The sequence below is a fragment of the Diplotaxodon limnothrissa genome, linkage group LG14 (assembly GCF_057381915.1).
Source record: "Diplotaxodon limnothrissa isolate DT_005_m linkage group LG14, D_limnothrissa_male_GT1.1, whole genome shotgun sequence".
NCBI lineage: Eukaryota > Metazoa > Chordata > Actinopteri > Cichliformes > Cichlidae > Diplotaxodon > Diplotaxodon limnothrissa.
The window spans coordinates 41,114,308-41,141,848 of NC_140609.1; the positions used below are offsets into that span (position 1 = coordinate 41,114,308).

At 48.8% G+C, this 27,541-nt stretch overlaps 2 protein-coding genes across 2 annotated transcripts; one reads left to right on the plus strand and one right to left on the minus strand.

Annotated features, from left to right (window-relative positions):
- The first annotated feature begins 24 nt into the window (after positions 1-24).
- supt5h (SPT5 homolog, DSIF elongation factor subunit) lies at positions 25-17,011 on the plus strand. The gene is made up of 30 exons (XM_085371363.1): positions 25-130; positions 331-424; positions 2,002-2,161; positions 2,235-2,314; positions 5,385-5,394; positions 5,473-5,542; positions 5,996-6,064; positions 6,263-6,328; positions 6,412-6,442; positions 6,518-6,586; positions 6,835-7,086; positions 7,719-7,808; positions 7,892-7,962; positions 8,045-8,150; positions 8,613-8,703; positions 9,189-9,325; positions 9,542-9,697; positions 10,561-10,707; positions 10,784-10,930; positions 11,095-11,220; positions 11,901-11,985; positions 12,274-12,381; positions 12,459-12,561; positions 12,674-12,804; positions 14,373-14,478; positions 14,558-14,716; positions 14,830-14,998; positions 15,374-15,571; positions 16,454-16,549; positions 16,651-17,011. Exons 2-30 carry the CDS (start codon positions 338-340, stop codon positions 16,789-16,791), a joined length of 3,261 nt encoding a protein of 1,086 aa, XP_085227489.1. The 5' UTR covers positions 25-130; positions 331-337; the 3' UTR covers positions 16,792-17,011.
- Positions 17,012-17,831: 820 nt separating this feature from the next.
- rnaset2l (ribonuclease T2, like) lies at positions 17,832-26,537 on the minus strand. The gene is made up of 9 exons (XM_085371158.1): positions 26,497-26,537; positions 25,840-26,041; positions 25,461-25,528; positions 25,289-25,346; positions 24,923-24,990; positions 23,043-23,156; positions 22,853-22,901; positions 21,859-21,933; positions 17,832-18,020 (listed from the first exon to the last, which is right to left on the minus strand). Exons 2-9 carry the CDS (start codon positions 26,029-26,031, stop codon positions 17,832-17,834), a joined length of 813 nt encoding a protein of 270 aa, XP_085227284.1. The 5' UTR covers positions 26,032-26,041; positions 26,497-26,537.
- Between the last annotated feature and the right edge of the window lie 1,004 nt (positions 26,538-27,541).

The following is a 27,541-nucleotide window of genomic DNA, read 5'->3' on the forward strand; positions in this document are numbered from 1 at the left end:
TGAGCAGCTTTCCGAAATCTCGCTGTTCCCCGAGAATACGCAAAGAATCACCAGAGAGGCAGAAATAAGCTTATATTCATATTTATTCATCAAAGATCTGGATTAAACCGGCTCCCTCTGGTTGAAGCAGGTAAGGAAGACCCGCAGAGCTCGTTATTTAAGCTCTGACTGCAGCTGCTGACGGGGTTATTGGACCCTGCCTCTGTGCTATGCATTAGCCTCTCCTGCTGGGCCCTTCTGGTTGTTGTGGCCGCGCAGCCGGACTTCGATTCAAGCTTCACCGAGCTGCTTTGTGAATTTTTCCGTTGCTGAAAGTGCTTCTGTCCGCAGAGACGAGATGTCCGACAGCGAGGACAGCGACTTCTCCGACAACCAGAGCGAGCGCAGCAGCGATGGAGAGGCCGAGGAAGTGGAGGAGAATGAGGTGAGCTAGCCGGCAAGCTACGTGTGCTAACAGGAGGTAAACAGAGAGGAGAGCGCAGCTGCGACATGTGCGGCAGGATACCGAGGAAGAACGCAGTCAGACCTGCATAAAAACGGCACAATTTATAATAAAAAGCTAAGAAACTTTATGGGAACAAACCCGGTCGTGTGTGTATGTGTGTCTTCTGTCTACTGGTCTTATTTGATCCGGTAAATTTGCTGCAGTCGACTGGATTTATGGCGGGACTATCTATAAAATAGAGTAAATAACCAGTTTTATAAGTAACTTTATGACTGTGAGTTATTGTACCTCCTCTGTGCCCACGTTATAATCCACGCAGTCCTCTTCAGATGTTGGGGCTCATTCTACAGATGGAGTATTAATAACGTGGTCACTTGTTGGCTTCACATAAATCAGAGGTTAATGTTTTTAAAAAGTCTTTTTTGTACATTGACTTAAAGAGCTTTGGTGTTTTTGGCACCGGTGTTACTCCTGTGGCATTTTTAAAGGCTTTTATGAACTATTATTTCCTGAGTCACAGCAAAATAATACATGTAATGCAGCAAATCAGGAGCTGATCTTTTATTGTTTTCACGCTGGTGTGTTAAGTGTGATCGTGTGATGTTTTTGAAGCTGTTTTTGCTACAATAGGGTGTTAAATATGAAACACACAAAAACACCAGTGACACAAAGAGTCACGATCCTCCTACCGGACCAAAGGAGGGTTAATAATGACCAAAAACGTAGAATTCTTTGGATTAAATGTTCATATTTATTGTAAAATAACTGTTGATAAAGTTTTTCTGCCCTCGGGCATCTGTGGTGTCACCCACAGTAACGGCTCTGCTCTTACTCAAAATGAAAGTAACACCTGTGACGGTTTGAAAAATCCCTGCGTGGCACCAGACCACAGGTACTTTACACCCACTCGAACTAAAAGAGAACATTTCTGATAAATAAAGGAGACACTGGACTTACCACAAGCAATGTTTTTATAGAGCATCAGGAAAGGGAGTTGAGTGACATCACCACCGCCGTGTTTTGATTCTGCTTTTTAAAATACTTACCTGCTGTTTGTGCCTTTGGGCTCGAACACTTCGGTACAACTGCTTTAAAAGCAAATGCTGTCAGACTGATGACCGAAGACTTTTTATTTTAATGTAAAATTAAATGTCCCGTTTGTGTGTGATGTTCCTGTAAAAGCTGCCGTCTTCGACAAAACTCTAGAATATAACTCTTGAGCGTTCATGAGACTTTTTACCCAGATAAGTAAAGGATGTGCAAATGTTACTATACAAATGTCATTGCAGTTTCTCCCTCTGACGGGAAATTTGACTTATTTATTCATCAGAGATGCGTTTGACTGACGATAGGCCAACAGCCTTTATGGCACCAAATTTCTGAGTGAAAAAATAATTTGCAGGGTCTGTTCTCAGATGAGGCTCAGATCTCTGAGGCTGTGTTTATAAACCATCCCTGGAAAAACAGAAGAAGCGGAGAAGCAGCGGACTCTCGCAGCGGGACCAGAGGGGATGCAGGAGATTAATTTTCATCTGCTTTTGTTGTTGTGTCACCAGGAGGAGACGGGCAGCCCAGTGGGCAGTGACAAGGTAGCGGATGAGGAGGGGGAGGACCTGGAGGATGAGGAGGAGTACGACGAGGAAGAGGAGGAGGATGACGACGACGACCGTCCGAGGAAGAAGCCGAGACACGGAGGGTTCATCCTGGATGAAGCTGGTGTGAACAGACGACGATCTCTCAGACTCCTCGTGATGATGATGCACGTCTGACCCTGTGTTTGTCTGTCCAGATGTGGACGATGAGTACGAGGACGAGGATCAGTGGGAGGACGGAGCCGAGGATATGGATATTTTGGAGAAAGGTAAGAAAGTGAAGATGAGAGCTGTTAGGAATCCTGCAGCATGAGATTGATTCTAAACTCCAGACTCGATCCCGAGGCTCCGACTGACGGATCGTGTCTGTTTAATCACGTTGCACAAACTGGTTTCATCCATTAAACTAGTGAACAGATTACTGAACGTGCTACACGATCCCAGTCTGCTGACAGCACACCTGCTGAGGTGTAACCTCAGCTCATTTCACGTTTGTGATTGAGCCGGGGAGCCGTCGCCATCCCGCCTCCGGACGCATCGCTTTTGTTTTTCTGCCGGTTCTTATTAAAGTCCGTGTTTCGCACACTGACGTTCAAAGAGTCCGATCGGTGTTCACAACCAAAACTATTGTGATGTCGCTGCTTTGAGGAGCGGGACGAGGCCCGCGTTAGTCGTAGCCCGTCTTCAAAGCGACTTCAGTGCATCAGGGCGGCGCTAAAATGGCAGTGAGCTGCGGTGTGTTTGTGACTGAGCGGAACAGGTTGGCAGTTACGTGAACCTCCACGAGCAAATAGCTGAAAATCACAAATCTGTTGCCGTCTACACAGAACATCAAATTAACTCCAGCCCGAGCCTCCGAGACGTGGAGCAGATTCAGAAATTGCTCCACAGCGTGGTCGGTGCAGGACGACAGTTTAGCTGCACCAAGACGGAGGTGCTGAGCGGCCCTCACCCGATCCAGGAGTAGAAGCAGAATAGAAGCAGTGCCCACTGCCAACATTCGTGTCGCCGACTCGGATCATTGCAAGCTGCTGGCAGCGGTTGTTTGCGGTGATTGTCCGCTCTCCCGTGAAGCTCTGGGTTAAGTTAGTGTGAGTCCTTCTTCCCCGTCGACCGAAGTTTTAACCGAGGAGCTGCGAACGCTCGGGCCTGCAGCCCCAGGCCCCCCCCCAGTTCAACACAAATTAAGGCTTCTAGTGACAACAGTCACGTCAGGCCCACAGTGTGACTCCTGGGCAGTTTGCAGTAACCAGCAGGAGAGAAACAAAGTTGCACATTAGCTGGATGAAGAAAGCCAAACATGTGGCAACACTCAGCAGGAAAACAGCGAGCGTGTGATCTGCAGTTAATGAGCTGAAATGTGCAGAAACACCACAATCAACTCCTTAATTATTTATCCTGGTCTGTTCACCAGAGAGACGCTCGCTGAAAATTGGCTCCATATTTCTCGACCATCACTGTTTTACTGGAAAAGTCCTTTAAGCTTGTTTAAAAACAGCAACCAAACCAAATGTACGCCCAAAGACCAAATCTGTGTTTGTTCTCCAATCAGCTGTCAGCCTCGGATCATGTGACGTGTCATCATTTCAGTTTAATGTGTGCGATGCAGAGGAACAGACCCAGGAGCAGCTGGATGTTTGATCAGATTTTTCAGGGCTTACAGAGCGCTGCGGGCCGCACTCGACCCGCCACGTGTGGTCCAATCCGCATGACTTTTTATACCAGAGTTCGAATCACCAAAGCTGAGGCGGACCAGTCGTGCCGGTCGGCTGCTGGCCGCCGAGGTCGTTAATCGTTTTTTTCCAGCTATCGGCTGCCGAAATGGCTCGTCGCTAACGAGCAGCTTTTTCCTCACACTCGCTGTTTCACGTCAGACGTCCGTCGTCACAGCAGCCGTGTGCTGAGTGAAGGAGAAGGAAAGTCAGATTGATCCAGTGTTGATGAAGGGCCCTGGATGTGTAGAACCTGGAAGAACGCCGATGACATCAAAACGTTTCCTGATTACTGTGTCTGTGAGGATGCGGTGGGAAACATTGAGCCGCTTCTTATTCGGGGCGCAGATCCGTCCAGAACTTTGTCAGTACTCGCGTCAACACGAACCGAACCACGGGCAGGACCCTCACATGTGTCAGTAGGAAGTGGCGCTCTTACAGTGTGATGTCCATGTGTGCAGGCTGTTTTCTGACTCTGCTCTCTCTGTCTTGCCGGCTCCTCTGTCGTGCATGCGGCCTCCAGTTAACGGTAAATCTGCTCCCGACGCTCTGATGTTTTCCATCGATGCCCATGCTGTAAATAGGATTCCAGCCCCATCCATTTGATTAAATCCACGTCCCTGAGTGTATTAACCCCACCCCCACACCTCATCTCAGCATTGCTGCATTCGTGAGTGTGTGGCGTAACGCGAGGAAGCACCGAGGGCAAATCCATGACTGGCTCGTTGAGCAAAAAACGCCAAACAGCAGATTAAAGAAAGTAGAAACTCTTTAAATTGATGTTTGAACCTAAGACGGCTCTCAGAGAACCAAGTGTGACCATTTGCCTGAACCTGCTACCTGACGGAGCTGCCATGATTTCAGTTTACACACTAACCAATGTGGGTGGAGCTTTTGTGATGATGCTGATGATGATAATGGTGGTGTAGCTTTGCTGAAGGTGGATGTACAGTAGAAACAGAATCGAAGCAAAAAGCTGCGTCTAAAGCAAAGCCGTTGTGCCGGTTGCCCGGGTAACCGATATGTAGATGCAGGATGTTTACGCCGTCGTGTTGACCTTAGCTTAGCGCCACTGCATTGGCTGACACGTGACCCAGCTGTGACATCATCACAACCAACGACTCTGATCTGTGAGCTCCTTCGGTGACGCTGACGTCTCAGAGTCGGCCGTAAACCCGTGTTTTGGGCCCAACCCTGCGGTTAGCGGCAGTGAGCGCCACGGCTAGCTTAAACGGGTCGTACCATGCGCTCGCCTCTCTGATCTGAGCGAGGTGACGTCACTTCACCGCGGATGCTCGAGTCGACCCCGCTGCTTGTTTCTAACTTTATTTAAACGAGACTGGGTGAGCGGGTACCTTCGCGCCTGATGTGATTGGCTGACAGCGGCGCTGTGTTTCTGCTGTACTTCCTCCTGAACCACATCACGTCTCCATGCTCCCCCGTGCTGCACGTCACCGATAATCACAGTGTTGTTGTTTGTGTATTTTTCCCATCATGCTTTGTGTTGCTGTTGCCTGACTCACTGTCTTTTGGCTCCTCACACTTTCTCCCTTCCTTTTGGGTTTGTCTCCTGTCCTTCCTCCCCCTCCGTCTCCTTTTTCACTCCTCTTCCTCTCCGGGCGGTCCTGAGCAGAGGAGGCTGAAGGTAAGTTTTTCATGTCATAACTGTCGAATACGCTTCAGTTCACTGGACTGGAAACAAACCGTCTCTTCTCGCCTTCAGTGTCAAACATCGACCACGTGGTTCTGGATGAGGATCACTCTGGATCCCGGCGGCTGCAGAACCTCTGGAGGTAAAGCTTTTGTTTTTGACCGCCAAAATAAAAGTCGGAGGGTTTTTATTAGGAATGGACTGAAAGCCACAGTTTGATCTGCTGATGGGAAACTCTCAGCCTGTGGGAGAGGTCACTCCCCTGTTCGGTCTGATTGGGGGCGTGGCCGTCCGCCATTCACTGCAGGTAACACGCAGACTCTGTGGTTTACTTTGTACTGAGCCCCGTCTTCATACAGGGAATGATTTACCCTGCACAGCTCCATTCAGCTGAAACCTTTATCCTTTCAAGTAAAATAAAAGCTAGCTATTATTTAAAAGCGCCGTCCAACCAGACCAGCTGAAAACACAAAAGAGGAATTTTTCCCGGCCTGCGTTTTTAAACAGAATAACGTGTCACTGAGATTCTCAGCTTCAGTTTGACGGCACACTTCACAGCTCACACGTGAACATTGAGTTTGTCTTTGTGTTGCAGAGACTCCAGGGAGGAGGCGCTGGGCGAGTACTACATGAGGAAGTACGCCAAGTCGTCCGGAGGGGAGCAGTGAGTACCTTTGTCCTTCCTCCTGCAGGTTGGGCTCCTCTGCCTCAGACACCACGACACGCTGAGCTGCCAGCGTCGGTTACTTTAATGACGTCACATGATTCTTAGTCGCGCGATGGCGAGCTGGACGAACTGTTTCCCACACAGACTGTGACAGACCACCAAAACTGTTGCTTTTTCTTCTTCTGTGGTGCGCAGTTACTCTGGAGGGTCCGAGGAGCTTTCCGATGACATCACCCAGCAGCAGCTTCTTCCTGGAGTCAAGTATGTAAACACTGATCCACCAATCAGCTTCCAGACTTCGCTGACATTATTACAGTGGTTTAATGTGTGTTTGTCCCCATCAGGGACCCCAACCTGTGGACAGTCAAGTGCAAGGTACACACACACACACACACACACACACACACACCGGGAGGATGCACACCTTTATGATGCTTCCTGTCTCTGCAGATCGGAGAGGAGAGGGCGACCGCCATCGCACTGATGAGGAAGTTCATCGCCTACCAGTTCACTGACACGGTAAGAACTCGCCTCTGATTGGCTGGAAGTTTTCTCTGCGCTGCTGATGCAGGACAGCAGGACGGAGGGTTTTAACCTGATACAGGCCCAAGTTTTTATTACATCTACAACAAAAAGAACCGGTGACCTGAATGGATCCTCGCTTAGAGAGAAATAACCAATGACACAAAGTTTCTGAGGTCAAAGGTCGCAGCTGATTTTCCTAGTTTGGGTTTTGACCTGCTGATCTTCCTCTCCTCCACCCGCAGCCTCTGCAGATCAAGTCCGTGGTGGCCCCGGATCACGTGAAGGGCTACATCTACGTGGAGTCGTACAAGCAGACGCACGTCAAGGCCGCCATCGAGGGCATCGGCAACCTGAGGATGGGCTTCTGGAACCAGCAGATGGTCCCCATCAAGGAGATGACGGACGTGCTGAAGGTCGTCAAGGAGGTCACCAACCTGAAGCCCAAGTCGTGGGTCAGGCTGAAGCGGGGCCTGTACAAGGACGACATCGCTCAGGTGCTCAGAGGGGGGGGGGGCGTTTTCACTCGTCAGATTTCAAATCATGTTTACCGATGTTTACGTAGTCCGAGCGCTCTCCTGGGGGTTAAAGGTCACATGTTCCAGGGTGCCAGCTTCAGCCCAGCAGGAGGAGGGGCCTGTCTCAATACGCATTCTCGTGTACTCGTGATACGTCATCAGTCGGAGACAAAGTACTGTTCCAATTCAAAGTACGCATCAAGCCGAGAACGCGAAAAATTCCCGGATGTGTACTAATCACGAGTCCTTACTTGAGAATTGAGAAAGGGCGGAGCTGTTTACTGTTCCCCATCACCACAGTTACAGCTGCTCTGCTGTGCCAAGCAAACAAGGCTTTACCCTCCAGCCGTTTTCCAGTCTGCTTCCCTTCACCTCCCGATTCCTCTCACAAACACGTCCTCTGATAAAATTCCACTTCGTTCAGCCGTAAAATGATCGCTGTGTGAACTCGGAGCCATGTGTGGCTGAAGCTGGTAAACAGCTGCTTACGGTCACGTGGCTAACCAGCACCTCTTCCCCACTTCCTGAGAAACAAAAGCTAAAGTTTAAGCTCGAGAGCGGAGGAACGTAAGCTGCTCCGTGAGCGTAAACGTCACGTCTCTGTTCTCCAGGTGGACTACGTGGAGCCGAGCCAGAACACCATCTCCCTGAAGATGATCCCTCGGATAGACCTGGACCGCATAAAGGCCAAGATGAGCCTGGTAGGTCAAACTCGAAGGTCTTTTCTCCACTCGAGTCGCTGCTCTGATGCGTAACTGTGTGTGTGTGTGTGTGTGTGTTACAGAAAGACTGGTTTGCCAAGAGGAAGAAGTTCAAGAGGCCTCCACAGAGGCTGTTTGATGCTGAGAAGATCAGGTAACGGCCTGTCCGGCCTCGAGCATGCTGGGGTTCCTCGCTGAGGCAGCAGCGTGATGACACTGTGGTTTTCACTCCTCAGGTCTCTGGGAGGAGAGGTCAGCCATGACGGAGACTTCATGATCTTTGAGGGAAACCGTTACAGCCGCAAAGGATTCCTCTTCAAGAGCTTCGCCATGTCCGCTGTGGTGAGGAAGACTCTTCACAGACTCACTGTTACTGTGAACCTGGAGCTCGTTTAAATGAGAGAGTGAGAGTTGCAGAGGAAACGGGCCAGTCCGCCTGCTGCAGTGATGCACAGTCCAAACTTTATATGCAAACAGCTTGAAACATGCTCACTGCAGATCTCACTCCTCGTCCTCACAAAGTCTACATGAAGCACTGTTATGTGTGATTTTTCCCTCTGTGAAGCTCAGTGTGAGGCAGCAGCATGTTTGTTTAAGACCGCCAAGCCCCTAACCACTGCACAGCTGAGCTCTTTGAACCTCACACAAACAGCTGCCGTTTCTTAGAGAGGTTTATTTTTGGCCAAGATAATAAATGAAATTAAACTGAGGAGAAGCTAATGTTCGCTCTTTACCACAGTTTATGCCCCGATTTTGATCCAAAGTTAAAACGATCGTGACGTCATTTTGGCGTGTTTGTTGTAGATCACAGACGGAGTGAAGCCCACGCTGTCAGAGCTGGAGAAGTTTGAAGACCAGCCGGAAGGAATCGACCTGGAGGTGGTCACAGAGTCGGGTACGAGTCTTTCTGTAAATCTGCAGTCATGTGAAACCTGCTGTCTGCGAGGCCGTCGGGCCCACGGTTACAGCGTGGGACGTCCCAAAGCGGGACGATGATCCTGAGCGCGGCAGCACAGCTGAAAAGGAGCCGCTGTGGCGAATTCACCGCAGTCGGCCGATCCTGTCGTAAGCACAGCGAGACGGATAAAGTTACAGAAACAATCGCTGCTGCTAAACGACGTTCTCCTGCCCGCTGAGCCAGCAGCAGCTCAGTTTTTACAGCACAACGAATCGTGATGTTTTTAATCAGCTCTGTCATTAATTCATGTCTGGGTCCCAGTTTTACTTGCAGTTGTTCAGTTTTCATGGATTTAAACAGAACTGTTACTGTTGGTGACACCTGTTCTTTCAACTTAAACAGTTGGTTTATAACCCGCTACGTGGAGAACATGAACTCGTGTTTACAACGAAGCTTCAGTTTGAATCTGTGTGTGCGCTCAGGTAAGGAGCGTGAGCACAACCTGCAGGCCGGCGACAACGTGGAGGTGTGTGAGGGCGAGCTGATCAACCTGCAGGGAAAGATCCTCAGCGTGGACGGCAACAAGATCACCATCATGCCCAAGCACGAGGACCTGAAGGTACGCACACGCGCACACACGCGCACAGTTGCAGTAATCCTGCACACAGGACACAGGAGTCATAACTTTAACCTTTTGATTGGTTATTCGTTCAGAGCCACGCCTCCTCATTGCACAGGAGTAGAGGGGGCGGGACTTACTGTAACGCAGCATTATCTGGTGTAACTGTACATATTCCCGTTGCCCTGCCCTCTGTCCTGTGTGTGCTCCGTGCAGGACCCTCTGGAGTTCCCGGCTCACGAGGTGAGAAAATATTTCCGGATGGGCGACCACGTGAAGGTGATCGCCGGGCGATACGAGGGCGACACCGGCCTCATCGTCAGAGTGGAGGAGAACTTTGTCATCCTGTTCTCCGACCTCACCATGCACGAGGTAAGAGGTTTGCAGTGTCTCCACCCACCGTTCCTCACCCTCCACCGTCCCCCTCTGCCAAGCCTCGGGTCATTCGAGTCCTCTAGTGGAAAATCAGATGTTGTTAAATGAGGGTTCGGGCTTGATTTGAAAAGTTGAGGCGCAGAGTGGGACAGCTCCGTGCTGCTACAGAACAGTTTGGCAGCTCCCACTGATTTACTGGAAGAGGCGTCTCTTTATGGAAGCAACAAGCCTGCGACTGACAGCTTGAACACATGGAAAGTCCCTGTGGGGAGGATTTGGAGAGATCTCAGTGAATACTTGATATCATAACTCTGTTTGTTTTCTCTCTCGCCTCCTGAGATTCATTTTGTTCTGATGCTTTGACAGTTTTGTCTTTGAACTCTTCATGTGTGTCGTGTCTCATGAAGTCCTTAAACTGCTCGCCGGCACAGGAGTCTGAGAGGCTGCTCACCCGCTGGAGGACGAACCTCAGATTCTCGTTTTCGGGGTTCAGCCTAACGCTGGTCCCTGAATGCTTTATGTGCTGCTGAGTTGGTACCAAATCTCTTTGCTCTCCTCATTGAATCGAAGGAGAGACTAAACCATCCAACCCCGTCTTTGTTCTTCCTGAGAATGGGAGGCAGAGCCTTCAGCTGGGAGTCCGGCTCCAGCTCCTGGATCCCACGGTCCTCTGATTTCTAAGGAAAAGCGCGTTGAGCCGAGTTGAAGCTGGATGTCATGACACGGCGTTTAATGACTCTGTAGTCATAACAGTGTGGTGTGGTGACAGCCCAGCACTGGCTTATCGCTGTGGGGAATGAAACCGTTTTAATAAAATGCTAACATGACTGTGATCACAAATCCGCTCTTCCTGTCTGCAGCTGAAAGTGCTGCCCAGAGACCTGCAGCTCTGCTCTGAGACCGCGTCCGGCGTCGATGTAGGCGGGCAGCACGAATGGGGCGAGCTGGTGCAGCTGGACCCGCAGACGGTCGGCGTTATTGTTCGGCTGGAGAGGGAGACATTCCAGGTAATAGTCCGCTCCGGGAAGCGCAGAAAGCGCGGCGGTTGATCGACGATTAACAAACGCCTTCTTTGTCTTTCAGGTGCTGAACATGCACGGGAAGGTGATGACCGTGCGCCACCAGGCGGTGAACCGCAGGAAGGACAACCGCTTCGCCGTGGCGCTGGACTCGGAGCAGAACAGCATCCACGTGAAGGACATCGTCAAAGTCATCGACGGGCCGCATTCTGTAAGCGCGACTTCACCCACAGCTAAATATTTCTGTCGACGTGACGTTTAATGGCAGACTTGAACTCACGCGAGGCTGCTGTCGGCGTCGCTGTCCGCTCGAGGGTCAGAGCTGAACTCCTCTGCGGGCAGAAGCCTTTAACGCTCGCGTGTTTCCTCCTGCAGGGCCGGGAAGGCGAGATCCGTCACCTGTTCCGAGGCTTCGCTTTCCTCCACTGTAAGAAGCTGGTTGAGAACGGAGGAATGTTCGTCTGCAAGACCAGACACCTGGTGCTGGCGGGCGGGTCCAAGGTCAGCACCTCATGCTCGCTTCTTCTTTGTTGTGCCTGAAAATTAAACCGTCTGCTTTTCCAGGCCCTCTAATATCTCACATAACCGTGTGAGATCTCTCGGTGGCTGCAGGGCAACCGGACTGAGAGCATTTCTCAGCGTCGTCCTTGGCAACTTGAATAAAAATGTGTTTTGAGTGTGAAGCAGCTCTGAGGCGCGTCCAGGGTTGTATAACAGTGTTTGGGCTGTGGGGGTGAAACGTGGAGGGGCTTCATCAACAATATCAAACCCAGGAAAAGCTTTCCGTGTGAATATGTGGAAGAATTACTGCCATGTGCTGGGAAGCTCAGCCTGTCTTTAATGAGTCTGTCAGCATGAGAGCAGTGGCAGCAGGCCTCTTTCTGACGATGAGGGTCGGGTCGTAGTGGACGGGTTTGCTTCCTCACGCCACTCGGAGACGCTGCACCCGTCTCCCCACCTCATGAAACCGATTCAATCCCCCGAGCGCGCCTGCCGACACGGCTTCGAGGTGCCAGTTCTCTTCCAAATGTGTAAAGCAGAGCCATCCTGGACCTCTGCAGAGCGAGCCGCACTTTCACTGGACCGACTCGCCCAGCGTTTCATGCGCAGCAGAGAAAAGGATTCGTCAGATTTCTTGTAGCATGTCGAGCTTGAACAATTTGACTGTTTGTGTGTTTTAGCCCAGAGACGTGACCAACTTCACAGTGGGAGGATTCGCACCGATGAGCCCTCGCATCAGCAGCCCCGTGCACCACGGCGGAGGAGGTGAGTGCTGGAAACACACAGCAGCTTAACGACGGGGGTGCCGCTCTTTGGAAAACACGATGAGGGGATGAAAATAAGTCAGCCGAAGGTTTTTCACTCGAGAGAACAAAGCGTATATCTGGCTTTGTTTGCGACCGCAGCCGCACTGACATCCAGATTCCCTGATTTCGATCGATCGTGTCTGTGATCAGGTTACTGATGCTGACGAGTCGGCGCGCTTTTCTTTCTCTGGTGCGAAAGAAACAAAATGATTCGCTGACTGATGGAGGTGCTGGTGTGGCCTTTCAGGTGCTCAGCAGAGAGGAGGCGGCGGAGGAGGAATGGGGCGGGGCCGAGGACGCAGAGACAACGAGCTGATTGGTCAGACGGTCCGTATCTCCCAGGGTCCTTACAAAGGTAAGACCGAGGGGACCGGTGTGAAGGATGGGACCGGTGGGGGGGTCGGTGCTGATGGCTTTGCCTCCCTTCCCCAGGATACATTGGTGTCGTGAAGGATGCAACCGAGTCCACAGCCAGGGTGGAGCTGCACTCCACCTGTCAGACCATCTCTGTGGACCGACAGCGATTAACCACCGTGTACGTATCTTCACTGAGTCCTTAACACACACAGGAAATCATTTTCTCCGTGCTGACAGCAGCTGTGTTTGTTTACGCTCATGATTCCCTCCCCGATCCTTCTTCTCTGCAGCGGTGGAGCTAAGAGGCCCAGTGGGTTCACCTCCACCCATGTACGTACTCCCATTTACGGCTCCCAGACTCCCATGTATGGCGTCGGCTCCAGGACACCGATGTATGGATCTCAGACTCCGCTGCACGACGGTAGGCCACGGTTTGGTCGTCCTCTATCGGCTAAAAGCACGTGTTTGTTTTTTGGGTTTGTGTTCCTCCGATTGAATTTCTGCTTCTCTTTGTAACAGATGTGTTACAGTGTTATCGTTAGGGATGGGTATCGTTTAGGTTTTATCTGATACCGGTGCCAAACTGGTACTTTTGAAACGGTGCCGGTGCTTAAACGGTGCTTAAAGAATGGAGAACACAAAATTGGTCCAAAAACCTCTCATGTTCAGCTGTTTTTTTGTAAAAAGATAACAATGTTAGCCTTTTCTGCAGCTATGGGGCATATATGGTATCACTCTTGGCTGGAAGCAGTGCATAAACAATGGAAAAAACAAACTTTGTCCAAAAACCTCTCATGTTTAACTGTTTTCCACTTTTTCTTTGGTCATTTTAGCCTTTTTGGCCAGGGTGAAGGGAGTATCTGCCATCAAACAAGAAGACAGCCGCATGTAGCTATGATGATGTTTGCTAGTTCACCTTACATGCACTAATGTAATAACGTGGTTAGCCTACTCAACGTAAATTACACACGAACATGAAGCTACTCACGCAGAGAAGAACGGCTGCTGCTGCATCATCATCCTCATCATTTCTGCTACACTGGCAGGGTTAGGGGCCAGGACTCTCCTCTTCGGGTTCTTGGGGGATGTTGCTAACTCCGGGTCCAATAACAGGCACCACACCCGCAGTAGATGTGCTCGGTGTGAGGTCTCGCAGCAAGCTATCAAATACGCCGCATTTCTGGGCTTTTAAAAAAACGCTATGCGTCGCCAGGTGTTTCATCGGATTCGAGGTGTTACCTCCTTTGACAGTATCACAGTATCAGCTTAAAGCACTTGTTGCTGCTGAGTTTGCATCTTTTGCTGTGAAGTACAGCCAGACTTTGACCGCTTCGCCTTGGACATTTTTAATCTGTAGCTCTGCTCTAAAAGAACGTACGTACCTGGCCCCGCCTACTATCCTCGGAAACGTAAAATGATTGGCTAGAAGTGTATCACAGCTCAGGAAAAAAAGCAACGAAATGTGCGCTGCTTTTCGATCTGGTTACTACTGTTTATGTCAGAACCGGGACCCATCCCTAGTTATCAGTATTCAGTTTGTGTTACCAGGTGGGAGCAAGAACAGCAGTGGGCGGAGCTGTTGGTTCATCAGTGAATATATTGATGATTAATGGATGAGTTCATTGTTTGTAAAGTAGCGCCTCACTTTTCTCTGAGCCTGGCTCTGATTAAACTGAGGTCCGCCTTTAGTTGAAGTTTAACCAGTAACCTCCTCTAGTTTGAACTGGTGGTGGTGGTCCTTTAACTCGTCACCTGAGGGTCTGAAGCTAAACGCAGCTGACTGTTGGTGCTCGTATAAAGTTGCTTCGACTTGTACGTCTTACGTCCAAATGCGACGTGCCCGTTAAAACAAGGGGAGCTGGTGCTGACACTGGACCGTAGAGTGGGCGTGCGTCATGACTGTGTCATCAGCATAGAGGTGACTGTCCTCACCTGTGAGCAGCACAGTGCTCTCGCCTCTAACTCACAGCATCTTTTGCCTCCTAACAGGAAGCCGTACGCCCCACTATGGATCTCAGACCCCACTGCATGATGGGAGCAGGACTCCAGGTCAGAGCGGAGCGTGGGATCCCAGCAACCCCAACACACCGTCCAGGTGACGCAGTGACCGGTAAACACAGCGTTCCCTTCTTTTTTTCTTCTTTCTGTCTAACACGTGATTTATTTCTTCTCAGAAATGAGGAAGACTACGACTTCGGCTACGATGACGAACCCTCTCCGTCCCCTCAGGCCTACGGGACGACCCCCAACCCTCAGACCCCGGGTTACCCCGAGGTCCCCTCGCCACAAGTCAACCCTCAGTACAACCCTCAGACACCTGGCACGCCCGCGATGTGAGTATAAGGCACAGAAACACACCCTCGCCCTCCCCTCCATAGCTGACGTAGCGACATAGCTGATCTGGGTCCTCGATTCTCGATTTGTATATTTGTGTTTCTGTGTGCAGGTATAACACAGAGCAGTATTCTCCATATGCGGCCCCGTCCCCTCAGGGCTCCTACCAGCCCAGCCCCAGCCCTCAGAGCTACCACCAGGTGGCGCCCTCACCTGTCGGCTACCAGAATACGCACTCACCAGCCAGCTACCACCCCACGCCGTCCCCCATGGCTTACCAGGTAGACAACGACGCTGAGCTGCTCGGGCTTTCCCTGAATATTTGTGTTCTGGGTTTTTTTTGTATGTTTTTTAAGATTTCTTTTGTTAATCAGAGTTTGGATGAAGGGCGGGCAACTCCAGGCCTCAGGGCTGGTGTCCTACAGGTTTTAGATGTGTCCTCGATCCAACACAGCTGATTTTAAACGTTCTCCAGAGGCCTGGTAATGAACTAATCGTGTGATTCAGGTGTGTTGACTCAGGGTGAGACCTAAAACCTGCAGGACACCGGCCCTCGAGGCCTGGAGTTGCCCACTCCTGCTTTAGGATCTTTCTGTTTGTGGAGGTCTAGATTTTTCTGAAATTTGTTCTCAGTCTGCGTCATGTCATCTGCACAGGCGAGTCCCAGTCCGAGTCCCGTGGGCTACAGTCCCATGACGCCCGGAGCGCCCTCTCCTGGAGGCTACAACCCTCACACCCCAGGCTCCAACATCGAGCAGGGCGGCAGCGACTGGGTGACCACAGACATCCTGGTCCGAGTGAAGGACTCGTTCATGGACCTGATGGGGCAGACCGGGGTCATCCGCAGCGTCACGGTGAGTCTGAACACTTGGCGCGCAGCAGCGCTGATGGCGTCCTCGCTCCCTGCGAGTCTCTGATATTACTGAGAAATGTTTTTTGGGAGATCTGGCTGCGCTCGAGCATAAAATGTTGTGAAATGTGTGAAAAATGTTATTCTGGGAGTCGGAGACGCAGCTCTCGCACACAACGATCTGAGGTGTTATTAGGGACGTGCAGATGTTGCTGCTTAGAACCGCATCACAGTTGTGAAATGTCTCCAAATTCGCCGAGAGCTTCAGAGCCATCTGGTTCTGCTTCCTGCTTCCTGCTGCTGTTGGATGGCGGCTCGCTGGATCAACATAAATGCTCCTTTATAAACACAAAAGAAAGCGTTTCTTCACAGGAGGCGTTAATCTGTTCCATATCGAGTCCTGACTCAGGAAGTCGTGTTTGTCACAACAGGCGGAGCTGAATCATTTCTGAGTAACTCTGACAGCGATGTTCCTCTGGCCTCCCGCCCACGGTGTTTAGGAACACGCCTCCGTTACTGTCGAAAGTCAGAAACATTCAAGCGTTTGACGGATTTCACCGTTTAGCGCACAGACAGCTTTGGCCTCAAACTCTGCTTACGTGTGGACAGGAGCACAGACATGTGCACCTTTAGCTCCTTTGTGATGTCAGGCCGTCTGAGGCTTCTGATTGGCCGGCGTGCAGTAACCATTACAGCCGAGCGCAGCTTCGTGAGTGGCGGTGGAGATGAAACGGATTCAGTGTCTTTGTTTAGGTCTGAAATTGATTTTAAAGCAGCTCCTTTGAATATTTTTCATTGGTGTGTGTGTGTGTGTGTGTGTGTGTGTGTGTGTGTGTGTGTGTGTGTGTGTGTGTGTGTGTGTGCGTGCGCGTGCGTGCGTGCGTAGGGAGGGATGTGCTCGGTGTTCATGCAGGAGTCTGAGAAGGTGGTGAGCGTCAGCAGCGATCACCTGGAGCCGGTCACGCCCACCAAAAACAACAAGGTAAGAACCACAGTCGCGGTTTCTGGCGTCCAGCTGTCTGCAGATCGTTCGTTTAGAGCGCGTGTGAGGCTCAACGCTGCGTTCGCTGTGCCCCGTTTCAGGTGAAGGTGATTCTCGGAGAGGACCGCGAGGCCACGGGGATCCTTCTGAGCATCGACGGAGACGACGGCATCGTGCGCATGGAGCTGGACGACCAGCTCAAGATTCTCAACCTGCGGTTCCTGGGCCGCCTCGAGCACTGAGCCTCGCAGAGCTCCCACACAAACGTCTGGTTTTTATTACCTAAAGATCCAAAAACCACATGTGGCTCTGTGTGTGCAGTTCAGCGGGTCTCTCCGTTTTTGGCATTTTTATTTTCTTCTTTTCTTATTAGTGGTCTGAATCTGCTTTTAGTGCTTTTCCTTCATGTTCTGTCTGTGACTTTGGTTTTCTTGATGCAGCAGGATGAAAATAATGTGTAACATGTCAATAAACTGATTCAGTGACATTTCTGTATGTTGTGTCAAAGCCACTAGCCGCTGTCACTGGCTGGGTTGTCATAGCACTGGATAATCAATGCAGTCAGCTGATCAGATTCTGACAGGACAGTTATTTTAGCGGCTCTGACCTTGGGCCATTGTGCAGCTACCAAACGCTGCAGTTCCTGCAACATCCAGCAGAGGCAGCAGTGAGTCCCCACAGACACACTGTTTGGTCTCTGGATGATTTCCTCTTTAACAAGAACACTTTTATAACTCTGCTGTTTAAATCATATTAAGGCTTAAAGTTTGCCTTATTAGGGGCGTGGCCTCTTTGACTGACAGGTGGCTGTAGCTGCTACGTGTTGCTAGGCTTCACCTGAGCTGGTCTGTTTGTGCTGTTGGAGCTTTTTTATTTTTTTTATTTTTTCTGATGACATCATGTGACCAATAACGTGGTTGCTGAGGTTACTGTAGTAACAGACCGTCCATGAAGGCGGAGCTTATTAGCAGGTACCTGTGTGACAGCGATATCCAGGTTTTAAGACGAGTGGTCACTTTCTACGTGTTCCACCTCCCCGAGCGTGAAAACCTTTTGATCTTTTTAAGCACAAATAGAGGAGAATCCCAGCAGACATGTTTCTGCTGTTTTCTGGATGACATGATTGACAGGAAGTGACCAGCACTAAAGAAATGACAAGAGAATCTGTAAAAATCACTTTATTGATGGTTTTTATTTTTCACATTTAAGCTCTTCAGACACTTCTTGCAGTATCTGGGGTAAACCTGCTGCTACTCAGGCTCCACCTGTGATGGCGGTGGCGTTAGCCGCAGGGCCGCTGTGGCCGCTCGTGGTTTATGGGGAAATAGTAGAAGGGCACCCGGTCAGGACAGGGGTGCCCTGGGGAGGGTACCGGCCGTGAGTCGGCGTCTTCAGCATCGGTGCAAAGATCGCAGCCTACGGTGAGGTTCCGATTCAGGCGGATCTTCAGCTGAAACCACAGCTCTCTGTCCTGGAGGAGAGACGGCACACTGAGCTACTGACAGCTGCTCCTCACCTCAGCACTCAAAGTTACACTCGTCTCTGTGGATCGAGGCAGCGGCTCGCATTGCAAAAAGACAACATGAAATTACACATTTTGGGACGTGAAGTCATGAAGTTCACACACAGAAGCATCGCGCTTGAAAAAAACATGTGACCGACGTCGACGCAGCTGGTCCTGAGTTTTCTAAAAGAAACTACGATGGGCCACGTTAAGAACATATTCATCATTTTGAGAACAAATTAAAAATTTGGAGATTAATGTGGAAATGTGCAGATTACATTTGTCATACTGCAAAATCAGTTTCAGGTACAATGATTTCTTTCAGCTCAAACACAGAGATGAAAGAAGAAGTGGAAGAGTTGGACACGTTTGTACGGACAGATGCCAGGTTATTGGTGGTTATCGGTGGTTATTGATGGTTACAGCCTCGTGCAAATCAAATCACTTTTATTGTCACATCACATGTGCAGGTACATTGGTACAGCACATGAGTGAAATTCTTGTGTGCGAGCTTCACAAGCAACAGAGTTGTGCAAAATACAATAATGTAAACAAGCAAAATACAAGAATGGCTACATCTGAAACTAATAAATATATGTACAATATATAATAGTATATGCTGTAATGGAGACTGATGATCGGTGTGTTTCAACAAGGCATTTTGTCAAACGTGGCAGTTTGTCCTGAAACAACAACAGTAATCTCCACATTTCAGCTCCTGACTGCAGCACAGGACGAGCAGCAGATGGAAAAATGCTGAAGCGAGCATTTGAGAAGCATGAAAGCAGTTTGCAATTAGCAAAGGTGCAGTGCAGGAGCTAACAGTGAGCCAAAGAGTGGACATGAGTGTAAACAACGTGTGTCATCAGGGTAAAGGGGTTTCTCGCCCAGCTCGTTAATAAGAACGGACTGAAACAGGCCCCAAAGTTGGATGAAGGTTTTGTTTTAATCAGAGTCCGCAGTAAACTGTTTTATGCACAGCAGACACTCGGCCCAGCGTTAGCGCTGGACGTTTGCTGATTGGACTGTAAATGTAATAAAAGTTACATCAGCTTCTGGCTGGTTTACCGACCAAAATCTGTAAAATGACCATTTTCCACGATTATCTGAAAGACTGTTAGTGTTTCAGTGACTGTGAAAGCATTAACACTGAGGCTTTAAAATGCAAATCAAATGGGTGACATCACATGCTTTATGCCCTCATCTTTCAGATTTTGGTCTAAGTGGCTCTGATTTCCCCAAAGTGACAGTTCTTCAGAAACTCCTGCAGTCTCACATAGAGAAAACCAGATGCGGTGAAATCTTACATCAAACACAGCAGCGACTCTAAACTCGAAATTCCAGCAAAGACAGTCGTGCAGTCAAGAACGCAATAAATTATTTGTCTGTTCTGCATCTGTAAACACTCCTGCTTGAACATGTGATTGGGTCTAACGTGTTTATGAGGTGACTGTATGAAATATGAAAGGCTTTCAAAATAACTGGCACCATCTCAGCTGTGATCCTGGCTGCACACTGTGTATAAAACACAAGCTCTCCTTGGTGGAGGGCAGGCTGCAAATGATATTTGTTGGAAGGAAAGATCTGAACCGGGAGAGCTTACAGAGTGAATTCTTCTCCCACGCTCAGATCGACCACAGAGCCTCTTTGTGTTTGGAGCTTTTTGATGTCATCATGTGACCACAGAAGAAAACAGTGCTAGCTAAAGTGAAGTGAAGTTCAGCAGCAGAACGACATGTTCAGGAGAAATGATGGGAACCTCTCAGGAGCCAGAGATGGAGCCACAATGTGCTCAGCATAGCTTAGCATAAAAGCACAGCTGCCCAACCGGCCTGTCTGCATCAAACGTTTTCTCTAATCAGGTCAAAATAAATCCACCTGCACAGGGGGAGGAGCTTTCTATAATTCACCTGTTTAAATTGTATTAAGGCTTAAAGTTTGCATTATTAAGGCAGCTGTAGCTGCTAGCTGCAGCTAACTGGAGTCCCTGAACTGGACCTCTGGGCCGTGTTTGGAGCTCATGTATGAGGCAGATGATCAATAGAGGGTCAGCCACCACTAGGGCTTTCCTGGGACTCTGCACCGTTTGGTTTTAGAACTGAAGAACCTTGAAGAAGTCCAGACGTGTTTCTTTCCAAGTTCCTTAGACGACGATGACCTGGATGACTGTCACAGACACGTCTGCTGTGATCCATGTCAGGAGTTTGCAGCCGCAGCAGCAATAAAGGCTGATAAACAGAATCACTGTGTTTGCTTTGTTTCCTCGAGGTCTTTATGATCATAGCTCACAAGTGTTTGTGGTACTGCTTTGGTTTTACTGCTGTTCATTAATTTTTAATCCAGTCTTTGCTCGTAAATTACCACAAATCTGTTGTTCAAGCTCTGCTTTAAATCTGCGGTCTGTCGGAGTCATTGGTGATTTTAATTCCACACAGACTGAATTGATCAAAGCTCTGATCAGTGTTAGTGCTGTCAGGGTGCTAGGATTAGTGATGTGCGAATCATGAACGAATCGTTCAATACTCGAGAATCACTTTACTGACTCATGAATCATGATTCACAAGCCCAACTGACTCACTGACTCATCCCTGTTGCTGTTAGCAGCAATGTATCTTGCTTATAATTAAAATTTTGGAGAAAAACACAACATCCAGTATCGTAACAAAAAAATTTTTGCTCTGAACTGGAAGACAAAATCCTGAGTAGAAGCTCACATCAAGAAAATAGCTCCTCGGTTCACAGTAGCATCGCTCTGCTAACATGCTAACAGCACATTTGAGCTACTCACCCCCTCCCTCCTGTGCTGAATCATGGAGCGAACGAATCACTCACTCACCCCCGCCCCCTGGCTCACAGCTCAGTGGACATTTAGATGAGAAAATATATATTTAACACATTTAAGGAAAATACTAATAAAATAAAAATATATTAAAATAAAATAAAAATAAATAAATGTTTATTAAGCAATTTTGATAGAAAATTGCTTAATTTTAGAAATGTTTTTGCTCTTTTTTGCTCTATAAAATAGAATCATTCATCTTAGCAGTAGGATTTACATGAAAAGAGAAACAAATTAAGTTTGAGTGAAAATGTACATTTTTTGCACTCTCTGGTCGACTGACTCAGTGAATCAAATGACTCAAAAAACCCGATTCACTTTGGTGAGTGACTCATTAAAACTCGATTCAGTAAAAAGAATCAAATTTACCATCACTAGTTAGGATGCGAGACCTGGGATGAGCTGATATCCTCGTGTTGGTGTTGTTCCCAGACCATCATGAAAATGTTGTTCCAGGTTCAACATTGCAAGTGACCAATCACATTGTTGTGACGTTATTCTTCTGCGCGCCAAGCCATTCGTGCATTTATGAAATTCCAATGTTGCAAGGACAATATCAATTCTGCTTACTGTTTATTAAAGGGTTACGGTTAGGGTTAGGGTCAGGGTCCGTTGATCGGCGGACAGAGGCGGTTTCATGCAGCTTAAGTACAGTTTTTTGTTTTACGCCGGTTTTTCCCGAAGTCGCAAAAGTATGACGTCACAACATTCTGATTGGTCACTTGCAATGTTGATCCTGGAACAACATTTAGTATGATGATCTGGGAACAACACCAACACGAGGATATCAGATCAACCGCGAGACCTGGACTGTTAGTTTGTGCTGCAGAAACTGGAAAATATCGGACCAGGAGTGTTTGAATGTTTCAGTCAACAGCAAAGAAGAAGAAACGTGCTAACATGAGAAGCTGAAGCGGAGACAGTGCAGCACATTTACTCTGAAGGAAGAAACCGGCGCCATCGGACCTGCTCATCCGTGATGCACTGGATCTCCAGTTTGTCCCCCACGTGTGGAGCCAGGACGCTTTGCACCTCCTCCACCTAAACAAACACACACACACACACACACACACACACACACACACACACACACACACACACACACACACACACACACACACACACACACACACACACACACGTATTTATATCCTTGTGGGGACATTTCATTGATATAATCAGGGGTGCACATAAGTGGTTCGCAGGTGCGCATTCGCTGTCAAAATAAAAGACCCAACACGATGAAGTTGCAATGTGCGTTTGCGTACATAAGATTTTCTGGAGGAGGACAGACATTTGTTTAGAACAAATGGTGAAGAAGCTCCTTTTAGCAATTACTCTGGTGTTCCTCCACCTCCAAAGAAATGTCAGGAGGAGCCCGAACTGCAAAAGAAGCACGTATTCTCGGAAAAGTGGTTGCAGGAGGTGAGCTGGCTTAAAACGATCACCATGATGAGCCTCCACGTGATAATTTTAGACTTCTAGTTTAAATAACACATGGATAATATTTCAAAGCCGACCTGCTAATTTCCAGTTCTGTGGTTTTATTGATGGCTTTGCATGATTCTGTGTTCAGAATAATCCTACTTTAGCTCATACTGGGCTTCACTTCATATGAAACGAGATATGTCGGCTCCTCCCCCTTAAAGTCAGCTGTTATTCTGATTGGCTGCTCCTCGTAAGCAGCATATTTGGACAGCAGGTGGGTGACACAGTCTGCAGCCTGAGCTTTAACTGATGAGCTCATTATCAGAAACTTTGGTTTAATCTGAACCTCTAACCGTGGAACAGGAGCTGTAAGACCCGAGAACAGCTTTAAGGTGTTTCTGACAAATGATCAGCAGAGTTAATAAAAGGTTCCGGTTTTTTAACCTTTTAGAAAAAGTCGGAAGTTGAGTTTGGCTCATGAGAGGCTTGAAAAACCCTTCCCCAGGTCAGAGTTGGATTTGTCGACTGTTACCTTGTAGGGTCGCTCACAGGACGGAGTGATGCCGGCGTCCTCCAGCAGGCTGCAGACACAAATAAAACATCACTGTTCGTTTCAGAGCTCACCTGAGCAGCTGTGTGGCGTAACTGGCGTTTCCACGGCGCACAGATGGGAACGTGAGGATCGACCTCGGGGTCTCAGTTTGAAGAAGAGCTGAACTCACCTGTGGATGTCGAACCGTGCTCGCAGTTTGACGCAGACCTGGAAGTATCTGAGCGGAGAGTTCATTCCTTCCACGCACGCCGCGCTCGCTCCGTGTTTCCTCCACTCGTCCCTCCTGACGCACAGAAACACGCTTTAGGAAGAGAATCACAACCCGAGTGAGTTTACAGGGTCACGTTCTGCTTCCCCTCATTTCCTAAACCCTTTTACTCACCTCCCTGTACCTTCATTTCCTCAAGATGTCATTTGCTTCCTTTCCTTCTTTATCCTTCCTTTCTTTTCCTCTCTCTTGTCTCCTTATTTCCTCATTTCCTCCTCTAACCTTTGTACACCATAATTTTTCTTCCTTTTCTATAACCCTAATTCCTTCCTTTATTTCTTTGGTTCTCCCCTAATTTCCTTCCTCACACTTACTCTTTACTTCCTTCACTCTCACTCTCTCTCTAGGAACATTTTTCCTGCCTTTAACAAACCTTTCCTTGCCACCCCCCTTCTTTCCTTCCTTAACCTCCTAGGACCTGGCGTCCACATATGTGGACATCACATTTTGGGTTGTCTAGACCAAAATACTAAATTTTGCATGGGCCTGATGTCCACTTACGGGGACGTTATACTGCCGCTGTTCTATCGAAATTTAAAGCGAAGTGGATCTCATTTTCCCAGAAACAAAGTCACGTTTGTTTTTACATTCTTTCTTCTTCTTTTGTCCCTCGCTGGTGCTCGGCGGGGAGGTTGTCCACAAAGCCACTACGTCGCTGTGGGTGCCTTCCAGGCCTTGTGGTCTCTTGCTTTCACCTTTGCTTGCTCGAGGGTTAGACGTCGTTGTTTAAGGTCATCTTCAATTTGCTTGATGACGTCTTCTTGGGCGCATCACGCTTGACTCTCCAGACGGCGGAGAGTCTGCTGCATCAAAAGGCGATATGACAGGCGACGGTTGCTCATGCGGCACATGTGGCCAAACCATTGCAGATGTCGCTTCCTAATCAGCTCTTCCACTGACGGCTGCTGGTGACGTTGACTACGTATCACGCTGTTGCTGAGACGATCACGGACGCTCGGAGAATCTGACTCAAACAGCGCATCTGGAAGAGGTCGTGTTTGAGGATGACCCAGGTCTCCGACCCATAGAGAAGAATGGGCAACACCAGTGTACGGTACAGGCGGATTTTGGTGGTGAGGGTGACGTTTGTCTTCTTCCAGACGCACCATCGGAGGGAGGCGAAAGCCGCCGCCATTTAACCAATTCTTGAATCTATTTCCGCTCTTGATGCCACTTTCTTTTCTTGGACCAGAGAGCCGAGGTATTTGAATTCCCGCACTTGTTCGATTTGCACACCTTTGAGATGCACGGTGGCTGGCGACCCGGCAGTAGTAAGGACTTTGGTGTTGAGACCATGTGGTTGAGCAAATTGGGTGATGTCGTGTAGAATATGTGTAGCCTCTGCATCATTTTCCGCAAAGATGGCGCTGTCATCTGCTAACAGCAAGTCGGTTGCAGATTGGTCATCAGCATACTGGACTCCACAGCGGCCGTTGCAGGTCCTGCCCATGATTGGATCGATCACAATATTGAAAACATTTCACAAAGAGAAATTAAAAATGCATGCCATGAAAGAGTTCAGGTCTTTTTGTTTGTGACCTCCTCTTTTCCTTGAACTGCCTGCTTTCATTTCTCATCTTATTTCCTCACATGAATGATTGTTTCCTTTCCTTCCTGAAGTCTTGAGACTAACAACTAAAAGCTCAAACTGACAATGGATGTGTTTGCAGAGGTCATAGATTGAGTTAAAAGTAGGCTCGTATTTCTGATAGACTGTCATATAATGAGATGTTAGAGGCGTCGCCCCCTGCTGGACATTGTGTGTCGATGAAGGTGAGTACCAGAAGTGGAAGTTGGACTTGAATCTCACAAATGACGGCCAGAGTTCAGTCAGCTCCGCCTTCAGCTCCTGAAAAACAAGAACGTCAGTGTTTGATGATCACTGCAACAGGAGCCTCCTGATGCATTTGCATTTATAGAGGCAGAGTCTATCCGGTCTCTAAGTGGTGAATCCTGCCTCTGGGTTTTTCACATGTTTTAATGCTTTGTATCTTGTTCCGTTTAATCTGAACCAGGCCCTAAAAACAGTCAGTGATCACTGTCGGCCTCTGTGCATGTTTTCCCATTTAAGTTATTTCCACGTTTGTTTGGAAAGAAATGAGGGCTTCCTGAAGACCTTTGCACAGTGCTGCATAACCAGGACTCACCTGGACGTCAGAGGGGAACATCGGCCAGCAGTCGCAGCGGTTCTTAGCGTGGAGGGGCCTGCAGGCACAAACGCAAACAGCCAATGAAATCAACAGGACAACCCAGGATCAATAACACTGATCAGTCTGAACACTGGGAGTAATCTCAGCTGCTGCAGCAGGGTGGGGTTACCAAAGGCCGTGGATGGTCCAGTTGTTGACGGTTGGAGGAATCCTGCAGAGACTCACGTTGTTCAGAGACTGAGGGACAGACAGCATGTTAGACACCACAGAAGAAGAACTCGCCACCTTCCTGCCTTCTTTTTCCCTACCCTCTCCATTCCTACTCTCTTATGGCTCGTTTCCTTTTCAGCCTCATTTCTTTTACTTTGCCTCTTCCTGGTTTCCCTTCTTAAAGGACACAAACACGTCATTGTTTAAAGGATATTTTCAGTGTGTGTATTTATGTCTTTAGCTCTTCTTAAATTTGACCGCTGCAGATGTTTCAGAAGTCGCAGCTTTTACTGTGAAGGGGAACACCACCATTTCCTGATGCACAGCCCAATGCTCACCTGACAAAACGTGCCCGGCCATTGCAGCGTGAACATGAGGCACTTCCAGGTGCAGAAATTGTGGTTGTCCAGGTCACCGTGGCCATATTTGTAGTCCTCCCAGAGTCCTTCCTGTGTCACAATGATGCCAGGCAACAGGAACAGAATAGCAGGACTCAGGCTGACCAGCAGGGGCAGCAGTGAGCGGTGCATCTCCTCCAGACTGCAACACAAAACAGAGCTGAAGTAGAAATGTATTTTCCAATTACTCTCCTGAGACCAACTATGCCCTACACCGCTGCTTCCACTGGAATCAGGTGGTGCTGATCATCATCCGTGTGAGCGGCAAAAGCAGAGGATTTGGCAGCTTAAGGAGGCGAGACTGTTGCTCCATCAGTCTGGGAACCGTTTCTGCAGCGAGAGATTATTCACAAGCAGGAAACTCACCTCGAAGTCAAAGCATCAAAACCACAAGCTCCTTCTCAGACTGTGAGTTAGCAGGTGAAAGGTTAAAGTTCACAGCAGTGTGATTAGTGAGGCTGTTTGGGAGGTTTGCAGCACAGCTTAAGTTTGCAAAGCTGCTGAAGAAAACACAAGACTTCAGGATCAGACCAGACCGGAGGCGATCGCTCTCCCTCCTGCAGCACTTTACCAAACATCACGGCGCTGTCTCCTTACCTGTGTGTGGTGATGGAGGCTCTGAGGTGGAGCTGGGCAGCTGCAGCTGCTGCACTGAGCAGCTCTGACAGTTTCACTCAGATATTTCTCAAAAAGCAAGAAGTGAAACTCAGCTCAGTGTTTCTGAGATTAAACAAGCTCTGAGTGCTCAGGGGAAGCACGGGCTGTGCTTCACTTCCCTCCACCTGACAGAGGTGGAGCAGTTTAAACCCTGGGTGGCTGTACAGCCTCCGAGGACTTCTGCTTTCACTCAGCAGGTCTTCATGTTCCTGCTGCCTCTCACTGTAACCCTCGACTCGCCTCATGTTTCTGTTTAGCTGTGGAGGCCAGGTCACCCTCCATCATGCAACACAGATGTTTCTATTCTCTTCTAATGTACTCGAGTACATTCATGACAATCAGAATTTAGATTAAGGATCATTTGTATTCTCATGCACTCATATTATATTTAGCTGTGCATTAAAATAGGTGCTAGCAACGTGGTGCTGCTTCTTACTTCCTTACTCTGAGTACATTTCACACTCGGTACTTTTTCACCTCTACTTGAGTAAAGAAGTTGAATGAGTACTTCAGGTTATACTGGAGTATTTTTAACACAAGTATCTGTAATTAAGTAGAAGTACAGATCCCTCTGCCATGAGATCCCATGAGTGATGGAAGCAGGTCAGCCGAGCCGGCTGCAGGACTCGGCACGGCGGCCTGAGAGGAAGGCTCCCTTCTGTGTGCTCGGCCTCATCAGACTCTTCTTACTGAGTGCCTTTTAGCCCAGAGTCGTTCCCTCTGTTTGTCCTGGTAATTCAATTTAGTTTTATTTACACGGCGCCAAATTACAACAGTCACCTCAAAGTGCTTTATATTGGAAGATAGACCCTACAATAATACATACAGAGAAACCCAGCAGCCAGATGATCACCTGGGAAGGAAAAACTCCCTTTTAACAGGAAGAAACCTCCGGCAGAACCAGGCTCAGGGAGGGGCGGGGCCATCAGCTGTGATTGGTTGGGGTGAGAGAAGGAAGACAGGATAAAGACATGCTGTGGAAGAG